Raw genomic sequence first — 15,353 nt, 5'->3', positions numbered from 1 at the left:
ACTATTGAAAGTAGCCTTCATTTTGAGGGGGGAAAAGGCTGTAGTTTGGAATGCTGGATGAGATGCTGGTGAAAGAAGAGTTTCTAATATTGCTATCTTTCAGTGGAAACAGTACCGAGAAACTGGGCTTCATGCTAGATACAGTTTAAGTGAGGTCACTCAAATATGGCTGTATGCAGACTCCATCCAATAATAATCTCACTCGTACCACCACCAGTATATTCTGTGAATACTCAAGATGCTGATAAGGTGTTGAATAACGCTGATGAATCTCTGGAATTTTTTTTTTAATTCAGTATGCTGGTGTGATTTGTTTAAACCTATGAAGATTAATTCCTTGGGCTGGATCACCAGGTATACAGCAAATATTTTTATCCAGTAACGAGACTTTTCTAGGGAGAGATTTCATTTTCTTCAGAACCAAGACTGTTTGAATTTTCCTGTTTTTTGAGGAAGTAGAAAGATGATGGAATACAAACATATATCTCTTTATTTTGTTGGTGTTACACAGATGGTTTCTAGCTCTATATTTGTTAGGACTTCAGATAAAAATGGTTACTGAACCTAATCTTCTAGATTTTTGTCCACATGGATCCCACTCTGGGTACACATGCACCCTATGCAAGTGAAATTGGATTATTTTACCCAACAGCATCTGTAGGAGCCGAACCTGCGCCTACAAGACTTAAGCCGCCCCCGCACCCCCAACTGGAGGGCATAAAAGACAACTTGGGTTCAACTTTTCCTCAGTTCTGTAACCAATACAGAATCCCAGAAGAGTAGGCCTTCACAGTAATGTAGAAGGAGGGCAGAAAATGGGATCCATGTGGACAATCTTCTCAAAGAAGAACAGTTTACAGTAAGGTAAGTAATTGTTCTTCCTCCTTTGAGTATTTTTCCACATGGGTCCCAATCCCAGCGACTGACAAGCAGCTAGATGTTTGCTCAGCAGTGGGTACTAGGAGTCCTAATTAAAAAGGGGCTGTAGGATAGTCCTACCAAAACAGGCATTTGATCTAGAAACCTCCACTAAAGGTTGTATAAGTATGGACCAAACTTCACATAGCTGTCTTACAAATTTCAGAAACAGGGACATTCTTCAAACCGGCAGATGAGGCTGCCTGAGCTCTAGTGCAGAGATTCCCAAACTTTTCTTTTTGCATACTCCCAGATCTATAAGCTGCCGAGTATCCCAACCCTTCTCATCACCGATACTTTGTATTCTTCTTAACACTACATATCCTTAGCTATCTGTCCATATTTCACTGCTACACACAGGTATAATTATAGTGTGATGTGTACAACTGAAAAAGAAACCCTGTACAAGACCCAAGGTAGATCCCTGTAGGACCCCACCGGATGTGCCCTTCAAGCTTGACTGTGAACCATTCATAATTACACTCTGAGCAGTGTTCCCTCTAATTTTCCCCACCATTATTTATTGTGCAGAATAAATTTTGTTAGGTGCACCAATATGAAGGTGATGTATGACACATCAACTTCATATTGGTACACAACAAAATTTATGTGGTGGGGGTGGGGCCGAGGAATTCTTGTGGGAGGGGGCTCAGGGCTGGGGCAGGGGTGCAGGGATGTGAGGGCTCCAGCTGGTGGTACGTGCTCTGGGGTAGGGCTGGGGATGAGAGTGAGGGCTCTGGCTGGGGGTGCAGGTTCTGGGGTGGGGCCGGGGAGGAAGGGCTCAGGGTTGGGGCAGAGGGTTGGGTGCAGGCTCTGGCTGGGGGTGCAGCCTCTGGGGTGGGGCCAGGGATGAGGGGTTTGGGGTACAGGCAGGTGCTCTGGGGCTACAGTGGGGGAGAGAGGACTCCCCACAGCACTCTCCCCCCACAGCAGCACCTCGGCTGGGGAGGGAGGGGGTAGAGGCACCTGTCCCTTGTGCAGGAGCACTGGGGCTGGGGCTGCAGAATAGCCGCCCCTCCCCCAGCAGGTCTCGGGCATGGGAGGGCCACCTGGGCCGCCCCTGGATCTGGTCCACTCCACAGTGCCCCGTCTATGGCTGGATCTGGGCTGCTCTGCAGTCAGGCCGCGCAGCACCACGCCAGCCGTACCTGGGGCCAGCCTGGGCCCGATCCAGCCATAGCTGGGTCCAGGGCACAGGGTGAATTGAGGCCAGGGGAAGGATGCCCCTCCCCCGGCAGGTCCCCGGGCGGCTTCCCTAAGAGCTTCCACAGCACTAAATAGGCTGCTGCATGGCCATGCTGCCACGCAGCTTACAGGGAACTTAGTCTCTGAGTACACTTTTCCAACTAGCTGCACACCTATCTTATAGTAGGTTCATCTAGGCTATATTTCTCCAGTTTATGAGAACGTAATGTGAGACAGTATCCAAAGCCCTACAAAAGTTAAGATACGTCATATCTACTGCCTCCCGCCTTCCACAAGGTTTTTTACCCTGTCAAAGAAGGATATAAGGTTGGTTTGACATCATTTGTCCTTGACAAATCCATGTTGACAATTACTTATTATCTTGTTTTCTTCTAAGCGTTTACAAACTCATTATTTGTTCCATCATCTTTCCAGGTATCAAAGTTAAGACGACTGGTCTATCATTCCTGGGTTAGTAAGTAGTCCAATAGCACTGAAAGGAGGAGCACTCTAGCACTCCAGGGAGATAGCTGGTGCTGAAATGCCAAAATAGAATACTTTTCACTTAGGTTTATAAGTCAGTCTTTCCTGCTTTGGAACAGAATGTTCTGAACTTCAGCTCAACAGTTTCCTTCAGTGGATGTTAGCCAGTTAGTACCCAGACTGTCTGATGTAATGATGATAGGAAAAGGAGCAGGAGATGACCTTTTTTCTGAGAGACTATGTCAGACAAAGCAGGTAAGGCGATATAGGGCTGTGGTGAGATGGTTTACCATCTCTAATTACAAGAACTGTGCAGACCATCCTGGGTCTATCATAATCATCAATTCTACACTTTCCATCAGCTTTCTCAGGACCTTGGTATCATGGGGATTGGCAGGAAGGCATACATCAGTCCTGGTGACAAGGGTTGAGAAAGACATTTGACAGGAAGCTCAAATTGTCTGAATCTGATCTTATCCACGCAGGCAAATAATTGAAGAATGAGCTTTTCATTGAAAGGGGATTCTATAGAAAAGTCTTGGTAGAGCATCAAGAAGGATTTGATCAAATAAGACGCGTACAGCTTCAGTGATGTATGTACTGGTCATAAACAGAGATGGATCATTTGTGATGAAATTTGAGGATGCCGCCTCCAAGGGCAGCAGGTTCTTGCATCTGGTGAATGCCAGAGATTTTTATGGAAATAGGAAATGATAGAGGGGTGTCCCAATGCCTGTTACCTGCTACTCTGCAAAGACCGGGACTGAGAAGAACAAAACTTCAAACTCTCTCTTCTCTCTCTGTACTACTTGTTGTTTCAATCATTCCTTTAGCATAAAAAATTATTACATCTTTGATTCTCCTGGGAGAATGGGTATTTTAAAGGAGGCAAGCAGGATAGGTGAGCACTTTTTTAAAGAAAAGGTGACCAAAAAATGAAAGAAAATACAAAAAAAGAAGAAATAAGTAAGATGGAAGAAGATCAGAAAGGACAGGACCTATAGTCGGTGGAACACATTCAGCTACAAAATTATGTAACAATATTTAAATGAGACTAAACAAAATGTGTATTTTAATCACCCATTATTTTAACAATAAAGCAACTTGTTTTTTCTATTAACTATTTTAAAATGCTTTGGAACAAAGGGGAAGAACGTTTTTTTAAATCTCAAGGAAGATTCTTCCCCTAGAGCTCTGAATGAAATAGTATTCTATCTTTGATCCACTGACATTTTATTTCCAATTTTTCCTAAAATCCTGAGGAAAAATACTGCTTCACATATATTTACAATGAAAAGAAATAATAAATCCAACCAATGAGATTGTAATGGGTAAAAATATTTAAAATGGCTTGATAAACTAGTGCAGTGCTTTGAAATATGAGAGACATGGGTTAGATTGCCATTCCCCATTTCTCACTCACTGGAGGGATGGGGGTCTAAGATAAATCAAACTCAGGTCTCCTGAATGGCAGAACAAGGCAGAAAACACCGCCTAGGCCACCAAACTAGGCCAAAAATGAGAGTTTTGATTAATAAAATGAGTTTACAGCCTATGATTTTGCCATAGATCCTTCGTATGACACAGGAAGAGGTCAAGAAGGATGTTGTATGTCAGATTTTAAAACTTTTGGAAGCATATGTAAATAAATTTCTTCAATTACTTTTAAACAGGGTTGATTTTTAAACAGGCTGCTTCAAAAACCATAGACATGAGACTGCCACCATTATGAAGGACTTTTACCCTGATGGCTGCAGGAAATTCATTTGACCTGAAGCCTATTACTGTGACAAAAATTTTAAGAGTTCAGCATAGCAAGTGATGATTGTTTAGAAAGTATGACGACTTTTTCTTCCCCTGACCAAACACTTAAATATGTTTGAAGGCAACATATGTTTTCTGTTCAAATGGTTCTCAAGGACCTTTTTACTGGAATGATTGTTTTGCAGCCAATTCCTAAGACAGCAGCATTCACGAGATAAACAATGGCTTTTTCCTCTGGGAACTTGAAAAGCTCTTCAAGTGTCTTTAGATTCACTCACTACTTATACACTATTACTGCACTAGAAATACTTTCAAGAGCTCTGAAACCTACTCTCATCTGGTCACCTCTCAGCACTGAAAGAGCTTGTACATGCTCCAGTTTCAGGCAAATAACTACTCTTTTTATTTCTAATAATATTCCCTGGTCTCAGTACCTTGTCATTTAAATCCTCCTTATTGCTCATTTCCCCTTTCCTTGAGCAGGACTGGAACACTATAGGGATTTTTCTAATAAAGTATGCTGGTTTTAGGAAGTTTAAAGCCTTTGACCTTGGTTCTATTGGAAGAATCCTGTAGGTATTTCAAAAACTGACAGGCATTTTCCTCACGGGAAGAGGCACAAAAAGACTGATATGATTTATTATAATTTGTGAATTCTAGCCCAGTGGCTTGACATCCAGCTGGGGCAGGGTATGATTGGGCTTCTCTCTCTTACCTTATCATTTGAGGACCTTCTTTCCTCCGATGTGTGTTCAGTAGGCAAGGAGGATTTGGAAGAAGTAGAGACGGAGGCCAGAGCATACTCGCTCTTATTACAAGAAGTGCAAAGTTCATTCTCCATACTTGGTGGAAGTAACTGACATTTGGAGCATTTTTGCTCCATGGTGGTTTTGACAGTGAACCAAAAACATACACCTCTGCTGGTAAACTGGAAAAGTAGTCCCAAAGCAAGATACCAATTAGATGAACTTTATCTGTCTGGGAATGCTGCCAACAGAACAGTAGTTATAATTCCCAAATCTGCAAATTAACATATGCAGTTTCTATAACTCTGCTTCCACTGCTGAGATGAAAACAAGATAGAGACAGCACCAAAGCCACACCAACCTGATCCACAGTTTCTTTCAGTTCCCCCTCTGGCAGGAAAGTTTACTCTAGAACCCTGAATTACTGGAAAGAAATGTTACAGGAACACAGTTATTTATATTATATATTTATAAGGGCTCCCCTGCCTCTCTCTGGTAAGTGCTCTCATGCTCTGTTAGGTCGATAAACAGATACCATGAACCAACAAGTTAGTGGTTATTTAATCCCAGAGACAGAGAAACAAGGGAGCCCCTGGATAATATATTACAAAGCACCAAAGTACTTTCATTTTTCTCAACAAGCAACAAGAAATAGTTATTTTACTCTCCACCCTCAGAATTGTTGTTACTGCTGTAATGGAACATCCCAGAAGCTGACAGTTTCCCTGTGCATCTCTTTGAATGTGAAAATTCTACAGCATGAGGCAATACTGGAAAAAGAGGCACTTAAAACACTGGCGATCCTCTCCTGTAATGGCATGTATTAAAGAAAAATACATACTTAAGGAGTCATATTTATCAAAGGAGTCACTGATCTCATTATTTCAGTGCATTTTAAAAAGACATATACCTGACTTTGGGAATTTTTGATTGTGGCTAGGGCAATATGATAGTTCAATCAATTGAACTAGAATCTGCCAAGTTAAAACCTGGACTGCATGGGAAGCTAAGAACAGTGACTCAAGTGAAAGCTAGAGGTCTGTAAGCAGTGGTGAGCTGGAGCCGGTTCGCACCGGTTCACGAGAACCAGTTGTTAAATTTAGAAGACCTCTTAGAACCAGTTGTTCCACAAGGGACAACCAGTTCTAAAAGGGCTTCTAAATTTAACCGGCCAAAAGTGGCACCTTAGGAGCCCTGGAGCACCCGTGGGGAAAATTTGGTGGGTGCAGCACCCACTGGCAGCTCCCCACCCCACCCCAGCTTGCCTCCGCCTCCTCCCCTGAACGTGCCGCCCTGTTCTGCTTCTCTAGCCCCCCAGGCTTCCCGTGAAGCAGCTGTTCGCGCAGGAAGCTGGGGCAGGCTGAGAAGCAGGCCGCAGCTTTCTGCTCAGGACCAGGGAGGCGGAGGTGAGCTGGGGCAGGGGGGCGCGAGGAGGGCCGCCCGTGCCACAGCAGGCAACATGGGGGGGGCCCTGCAGGGGAACCGCTCCCCACCCCAGCTCACCTCCGCCACCCTCAGCCTGAGCAGGAAGCCACCGCCTGCTTCTCAGCCCTCGCCAGCTTCCCGCTAAACAGCTGATTCACGGGAAGCCAGGGGAGGGGGCGGAGAAGCAGAACGGGTGGTGCGTTCAGGGGAGGAGGCAGAGCGAAAGTGAGGTGAGCTGGGGCCGGGCTGGGCGTGGGCGGGGAGCTGCCGGTGAGGGCTCTGCACCCACCAAATTTTTCCCGTGGGTGCTCCAGCAACTGGTACTAAGTTTCTTCAGTAATTTCTACTATAATAACAAAGGTGACAGAAATTTTCAAGTGTAAGGGATCTCATTTGAACATTTATTCTCTGTTACACCACTGTGTACAACTCAAGTAATGGAACCCTATTCTGGATGAAATATAGGAGTTAAATCTATGCACAGAACCAGGAGCTAGTAAAATGGCAGTTATGAAGCTTTTCCTCTGGCTTTCATACCACAGCTGCTATTCCAATGTCAGCCCCTCTGTGGCATTTGTATGTGGTCCTGGAATCTTTAGATCCATAAAACCACAGACCTTGCAACCCTTCCTCTGGTTTACTCTTATCAGCACCTTAAGATCCTGATATATGCAGGCGGCATCACAGATCCCTTATGTAACATTTACAGAGTAACATTTCCCCGGATCTAGTCCGGTTGCACAGTTCTTATGCAGGGCTTACATGGTAGAGAAGGACCTCGTGCTAGTCCTCTTTACTATAGGTGATTTTCAGTCTGTACATACATAGCAAAGAATGACTCAGGTGAGTTTGGATGATACAAAATGAAAATATTCTGTCTTTTGCATACATATCTGTACTTTATGATTAGCAATCTTTGTTCTAAAAGCATATGGTGATGATGAATACTGTTTTTCTGGCACTTATATTTGAAAAATTTGCCGGAAGGTGAAGCTAAGAGATTTTCTACACCAATATTCAGTTTATCAGTACCTCCAGTGTAATCCTGCAGTATGCAAGATAAAACTCCTACAGCCACGTGGCCATGCTCAGATAACCAAACAATTTGAGTATGTTCTAAAGTGGACCTAAAGAAGCGCAGTCATCTTACCACAGCATATTGCCCTGATGTGTTCTGTTTTGTTTTTAAAAGGTTACATTCTTAAAACAACACAATTTAAAAAATGCTTTTAAAATATTGTTGCACTTAATATATTTTTTCATATTAATATTCAAAGAACTAAAAAATATTTTTAAATGACTGTTTCTATTAAGTTTAAATCTAAATGGAGATTTCATTATTCCTTAAATAAAAGGAAAATTGTGTACTGTAGAGTTTAGCTTCCAGATTCTCCTTAGGTAATTTATTTTAAAACCAATTAGAGCAAAAAGCAGTCTGTGCTGAAAACTGGTTTGTCTTTGGTCCTGATACTGCATGGGTTGGCTTCAAGGCTGCTCCTGTTGTTAGACCTAGCAGTGTTTGCAGAGATCCCTAGTTCCTAACATTAAGCAAAGCCTATCACAACACATATAAAGTTTTGTTTATATTATGACATAATATGAGCAATGAATGGCTGCTTTTTAATAAACTGGTAACCTATACACTTAAAGCTCAGATCTGCCTATTGATTACTACAATTTCCTTTTACATTTTATTTTTTAAAAGATCACATAACTATCTATATACCATCCATTGAATTTTGACAAATATATTATGGTATTAGGCAATTTTTAAAAAAATAGTATTTCACTTATTTCTATTTTCTAAATTATTATTTTCCTATTATTTTGATGTTACTACACTTTAATGGAAGCCCACTATGAGTCTTCTGATTGTAAAAGAATACACTATTGCATAATTGTACAGTTCTAAGAACAGAGGTTCGAAATTGTAATGCTGGAAAATGCTTCAAATTCAAAACATTGCTTCATTATTTCATTTTAAATTTACATCCTGGGAACTAATTTCTAAAACTATAAAATATAATTACTTTTCTACATGTAAAGCTAAAATTCTGTAATCACATTACACTCAGAGGAGGGCAAAAATGGATTTAAGTAAGACTACTCAAATTTCATTTTGCCATGCAACCATGTGTGAACATGAAAAAGTTATCTAGCAATTTCCTTTTCCCATAAAACACTTGCATTGGAGACTAACAGACAACAAATACTTTATAAGTAATAAGCCAAAACAGCTCACAACATCAGAAAGTGGGAATATTTGATATGATGAAACAAAGGAATATTTAGAGACCTTCTGACAGTCAGTAAAGGCACAAGGAAAGGAATATGGGCAAATTTTATAAACCTACAGGAAGATGTATAACTAACATAATCCATTCCTTGAAAAGTCTCTCAGACCACACTACACAAAATACCAGGCACCTTTTAACAATGTCTTACAGAACTCTTTTCCCCCCCACCTTTAACATGATGATGGCAAAAACCACAATACTAAAAGCTTTTGACCTATTCCTTTGATTAAGGATTGTGTTATATAGCGAGCTTCCAAGCAGGTACTTCAGATAAAACAAATCATGCAATTTTAGTAAGAAATAAAGTTGTTTGTGTATCACGTTGTGCTGAAGTCCAAAGAGCGAGGACAAAAAAGCTTGTGGGTAAACATATTAAAGTTTACTCTATATGCAAAGACACACACTTACAATGCAAGGTGACTAAAAATGATGTCCTTAAGAAGGCAACTAGTAAAACAAGTCCTTATAATGAATTTTTCAAGTTGAATAAATAGCTAAATTGAAAACATTTGGGCTGACCTGTTCTAAGATGAAGACAACAGACGTAAATGGGTTTATAACTGAAGAAATAGTGATCTTCCTGAATGATTAACACAATAGATATGTCAAGTAATTTAAAGATGACTGGCAGAGCTACAGCTAAGATATAAAAGTCCATTATTGATTACTCATCATCTGCATAATTTAAGAAGTTTTATCATAGAAATCCTGTTAATTATTATGACAGATTGTCCATTTATCTAAATAAATACTTTGTCTAATCTCTTTCCTCCTCCTTTAGACTGACTAAACATTATAGTCTCAATGCACAGGATATCTGAAGTGGTTTGGATTACATTAGATCAGAACAGACTGAAATGTTTTTACCAATGCCCATTTTGGCAGTTTTGCTAATACTGAATTGACTTTTAACAGTGTTGGCAGTTTATGAAAAAATTGCATCTTTAAACCAGAGAGCCACCAAATACGATATAAAAATAAAAATTAAATTCCACTTAAAACTTTTCGTATTACAAGTTCTTCAAGCTTACTAATCAGAGCCGGTAAACTTCCCTCCTGTGATGAGGTCTCACCCAATGCCTTTTATACCACCTAAGCTTTGCAGATCCATGAGGAGGAGGGAAGAAGGCTGCACAATACCTTCCACTCCCTCTGAGCGCTAAGGAAAAAGAGCTCTTGGCTGACTCCAAGACAGACAGCACTTTGGAAAACAGATCGAGGACTAGCTATTTGATCTGCACTCAAAAAGAACATGTTTGGGGTACATCAGGCAGCAGTTGCGACTCCAGAGTTGAATGCAGAATTGCAGCTAAGAAAAGTTTATTGAACCCCTATTCCCGCCCCACAGCTTGAGGGAAGGAGCATGAATTCCATTTTAGTTTCCAACTTAAAGCCTATTTTCATGGTCTCTGTGGCTGAGCCCTGGTCTACACTTGGAGTAGAGGTCGAATTTAGCAGCGTTAAATCGATTTAACCCTGCACCCGTCCACACGACAAAGCCCTTTTTTTCCAACTTAAAGGGCTCTTAAAATCGATGTCCTTACTCCACCCCTGATAAGGGGATTAGCGCTTAAAACGGCCTTGCCGGGTCGAATTTGGGGTACTGTGGACGCAATTAGACGGTATTGGCCTCCGGGAGCTATCCCAGAGTGCTCCATTGTAACCGCTCTGGACAGCACTCTCAACTCAGATGCACTGGCCAGGTAGACAAGAAAAGGCCCGCAAAATTTTTAATTTCAATTTCCTGTTTGGCCAGCGTGGCAAGCTGCAGGTGACCATGAAGAGCTCATCAGCAGAGGTGACCATGCAGAGCTCATCAACAGAGGTGACCATGATGGAGTCCCAGAATTGCAAAAGAGCTCCAGCATGGACCAAACGGGAGGTACAGAATCTGATCGCTGTATGGGGAGAGGAATCCGTGCTATCAGAACTACGTTCCAGTTTTCGAAATGCCAAAACATTTGTCAAAATCTCCCAGGGCATGAAGGACAGAGGCCATAACAGGGACCCGAAACAGTGCCACGTGAAACTTAAGGAGCTGAGGCAAGCCTAAAAGAAAACCAAAGAGGCGAATGGCCGCTCCAGGTCAGAGCCCAAAACATGCCGCTTCTATGATGAGCTAGATGTCATTTTAGGGGGATCAGCCACCACTACCCCAGCCGTGTTGTTTGACTCCTTCAATGGAGATGGAGGCAACACGGAAGCAGGTTTTGGGGACGAGGAAGATGATGAGGAGGAGGTTGTAGATAGCTCAGAGCAAGCAAGTGGAGAAACCGGTTTTCCTGACAGCCAGAAACTGTTTCTCACCCTGGACCTGGAGCCAGTACCCCCCCCGAACCCACCCAAGGCTGCCTCCTGGACCCGCCAGGCAGAGAAGGGACCTCTGGTAAGTGTACCTTTTAAAATATTATACATGGTTTAAAAGCAAGCATGTTTAATGATTAATTTGCCCTGGCGTTCGTGGCTCTCCTGGATACACTCCCAAAACCTTTGCAAAAGGTTTCTGGGGAGGGCAGCCTTATTCCATCCACCATGGTAGGACACTTTACCACTCCAGGCCAGTAGCACGAACTCGGGAATCACTGTAGAACAAAGCATTGCAGTGTATGTTTGCTGGCATTCAAACGACATCCGTATTTTATCTCTCTGTGTTATCCTCAGGAGAGGGATATCATTCATGGTCACCTGGTTGAAATTGAGTGCTTTTCTTAAGGGGACATTCAGAGGTGCCCGTTCCTGCTGGGCTGTTTGCCTGTGGCTGAACAGAAATGTTCCCCGCTGTTAGCCACGGGGAGGGGAGAGGGGCTAGCCATGCGCTGGGGGTAGGCAAAATGCAACCTTGGAATGAAAGCATATGTGCTATGTATGTAATGTTAACAGCAAGGTTTACCGTGAAAGAGTGTACCCATTGTTCCATAAAATGTGTCTTTTTAAATACCACTGTCCCTTTTTTTTTCTCCACCAGCTGCATGTGTTTCAAGGATCACAGGATCTTCTCCTTCCCAGAGGCTAGCGAAGATTAGAAGGCGAAAAAAATGCACTCATGATGAAATATTCTCTGAGCTCATGCTGTCCTCCCACAGAGGACAGACGAATGCGTGGAGGCAGACAATGTCAGAGTGCAGGAAAGCACAAAATGACCGGGAGGAGAGGTGGTGGGCTGAAGAAAGTAAGTGGCGGGCTGAAGAGAGGGCTGAAGCTGAAAGGTGGCAGCAGCATGATGAGAGGAAGCAGGATTCAATGCTGAGGCTGCTGAAGGATCAAACTAATATGGCTCCAGCGTATGGTTGAGCTGCAGGAAAGGCAGCAGGAGCAGAGACCGCCGCTACAGCCCCTGTGTAACCAACCGCCCTCCTCCCCAACTTCCATAGCTTCCTCACCCAGACGCCCAAGAACGCGGTGGGGGGGCCTCTCCACCCCAGAGGATTGCCCAAGCAACAAAAGAATGGCATTCAATAAGTTTTAAAGTTTTAAACTTTTAAAGTGCTGTGTGGTCTTGTCCTTCCCTCCTGCACTACCCCTCCTGGTGCTTCTCTCCTCCACCACCCCTCCTGGACTATCTTGGTAGTTATCCCCCTACTTGTGTGATGAATTAATAAAGAATGCATGAATGTGATAAAACAATGACTTTATTGCCTCTACAAGCGGTGATTGAAGGGAGGAGGGGAGGGTGGTTAGCTTACAGAGAAGTAGAGTGAACCAAGGGGCGGGAGGTTTCATCAAGGAGAAACAAACATAACTTTCACACCATAGCCTGGCCAGTCACGAAACTGGTTTTCAAAGCTTCTCTGATGCGCACCACGCCCTCCTGTGCTCTTCTAACCGCCCTGGTGTTTGGCTGTGCGTAACCAGCAGCCAGGCGATTTGCCTCAACCTCCCACCCCGCCATAAACCTCTCCCCCTTACTCTCACAGATATTGTGGCGCGCACAGCAAGCAGTAATAACAATGCGAATATTGGTTTCACTGAGGTCTAAGCGAGTCAGTAAACTGCGCCAGCGCCCTTTTAAATGTCCAAATGCACATTCTACCACCATTCTGCACTTGCTCAGCCTGTAGTTGAACAGCTCCTGACTACTGTCCAGGCTGCCTGTGTACGGCTTCATGAGCCATGGCATTAAGGGGCAGGCTGGGTCCCCAAGGATAGCTATAGGCATTTCAACATCCCCAACAGTTATTTTCTGGTCTGGGAATAAAGTCCCTTCCTGCAGCTTTTGAAACAGACCAGAGTTTCTGAAGATGCGAGAGTCATGTACCTTTCCCGGCCATCCCACGTTGATGTTGGTGAAACGTCCCTTGTGATCCACCAGTGCTTATAGCACTATTGAAAAGTACCCCTTGCAGTTTATGTACTCACCAGCTTGGTGTTCCGGTGCCAAGATAGGGATATGGGTTCCGTCTATGGTCCCACCACAGTTAGGGAATCCCACTGCAGCAAAGCCATCCACAATGACCTGCACATTTCCCAGAGTCACTACCCTTGATAGCAGCAGATCTTTGATTGAATTGGCTACTTGCATCACAGCAACCCCCACAGTAGATTTGCCCACTCCAAATTGATTCCCAATTGACCGGTAGCTGTCTGGCTTTGCAAGCTTCCACAGGGCTATTGCCACTCGCTTCTCAACTGTGAGGGCTGCTCTCATCTTGGTATTCTTGCGCCTCAGTGCAGGGGAAAGCACACCACAAAGTTCCATAAAAGTGCCCTTACACAAGCGAAAGTTTCACAGCCACTGGGAATTGTCCCAGACCTGCAACACTATGCGGTCCCACCAGTCTGTGCTTGTTTCCTGGGCTCAGAATCGGTGTTCCACTGCATGAGCCTGTCCCATTAGCACCATGATGTCCACATTGCCAGGGCCCGTGCTTTGAGAGAAGTCTGTGTCCATGTCCTCATCACTCTCGTCACCTCGCTGATGTCGCCTACTCGCCCGGTTTCGCTTTGTCAGGTTCTGGTGCTGCATATACTGCTGGATAATGTGTGTGGTGTTTAATGTGCTCCTAATTGCCAAAGTGATCTGAGTGGGCTCCTTGCTCGCCGTGGTATGGCATCTGCACAAAAACAAGGTGTGGAACGATTGTCTGCCTTTGCCCTGATGGAGGGAGGAGCGATTGACGACATGGCTTACAGGGTTGGCTTAAAATCAACAAAGGGGGTGGCTTTGCGAGAAACTGAATGGCCCCCTCAAGGATAGAACTCAAAACCTCAAGGATAGAACTCAAAACTGGGTTTAGCAGGCCGTTGATTTCACAGAGGGAGGGAGGGAGGAGAAAATGAATATAAAACAAATCTGGTCTATTTCTTGTTTTGAGCCACTTCATCTATCTTTATACATCTTGCTGGCAGCAGACTGTGCAGTACGACCGCAAGCCATCATCATCTCCTGGGTGCTCGGCAGAAGACAGTGCAATATGGCCATCATCTTCTGCTAGCTGCAGATTAAAAGACAGTGCACTGCCGGTAGGACTCAATTGCCATGAGACAAAACAAGCGAAATGACCTGGCTGAGTCACTCCCATGTTTGCCCAGGCGCCCGGTTAAAAGAGCACCCAGGACTACGTCGACGATGGCTACCAGTCATATTGCACTGTCTGCTGCCAAAAGGCAATAAACTGCTGCTGTGTAGCAATGCAGTACCACGTCTGCCAGCACCCAGGAGACATACGGTGACGGTTAGCTGAGCGGGCTCCATGCTTGCCATGGTATGGTGTCTGCACAGGTAACTCAAGAAAAAAGGCGCAAAACAATTGTCTGCCCTTGCTTTCACAGAGGGAGGGAGGGAAGGAACGGGGACCTGATGATAGGTACCCAGAACCACCCGTGACAATGTTTTAGCCCCATCAGGCACTGGGATTTCTACCCAGAATTCAAATGGAGACTGCGGGAACTGTGGGATATCTTTGAAGAAAAATTAATTTGTATTTTTATTACACAGAAGTGATGTATGCAAAACTTTAAACTCTAATTCTGGTTTTTGAATAGGAAGTCATCAAAACGGAGTCATAACAAAAGGTTACCATTAACTGTCACTGTGTTCTTGTTTCAGCAAAAAGACAAAAAGGAACATTTCTTTACTTTTGATTCAAAAACATTCAGAGATAGTCAACATTCTGCACCATACAATCAACACACATGCATGGGGTATTTACTCCCAGATATTCAAAGCAGATATAAGGACATTTTAACAACTTCCCCGCCATTCCAATTGGTAACTAAGCTTTGGAAACTGGAGGGAGGGGACAGTGGTGTCACACTCCAGTCCAGTCTTCCATCACTCACTTCCACTGATTCCTTAATAGACTTCACCCTCTAATTTACCTGTGTTACATTATATGAAAGAACTAACAAGACCATTTGAAAGATCAAGAGATACTCCTTTTGGAACACTGTTGGTATTTTGGTCCTTCCCATTCTCCCCTCCCTCATTTTTTGGTTATGTTGTATCTAATTTACATGTAAGCCTCTTAGGACAGACACACATCTGTTCATTTGTAAAACATCACTTACATCTTTGGTGCTGTGTAAATAATAAATA

General features: G+C 43.5%; 1 protein-coding gene across 20 annotated transcripts in view; it reads right to left on the bottom strand.

The window, feature by feature from the left end:
- The window catches only part of FER (FER tyrosine kinase), a 432,887-nt gene that overhangs the window by 274,706 nt on the left and 142,828 nt on the right, over nt 1–15,353 (bottom strand). The window contains exon 11 of one of the 20 annotated variants that reach the window (XM_078852836.1): nt 13,427–13,869. The exons of the other annotated variants lie outside the window; for them this stretch is intronic. Coding sequence (XP_078708962.1) covers nt 13,819–13,869 — 51 coding nt within the window. The 3' untranslated portion in view covers nt 13,427–13,818. Of the gene's footprint in view, nt 1–13,426; nt 13,870–15,353 lie in introns of those variants that run through there. 20 annotated transcript variants of the gene reach the window in all.

The sequence above is a fragment of the Lepidochelys kempii genome, chromosome 5, assembly GCF_965140285.1.
Source record: "Lepidochelys kempii isolate rLepKem1 chromosome 5, rLepKem1.hap1, whole genome shotgun sequence".
Lineage (NCBI taxonomy): Eukaryota > Metazoa > Chordata > Testudines > Cheloniidae > Lepidochelys > Lepidochelys kempii.
Note: the sequence above shows the minus strand (reverse complement) of the source record. Positions and strands in the feature narration are given on the sequence as shown.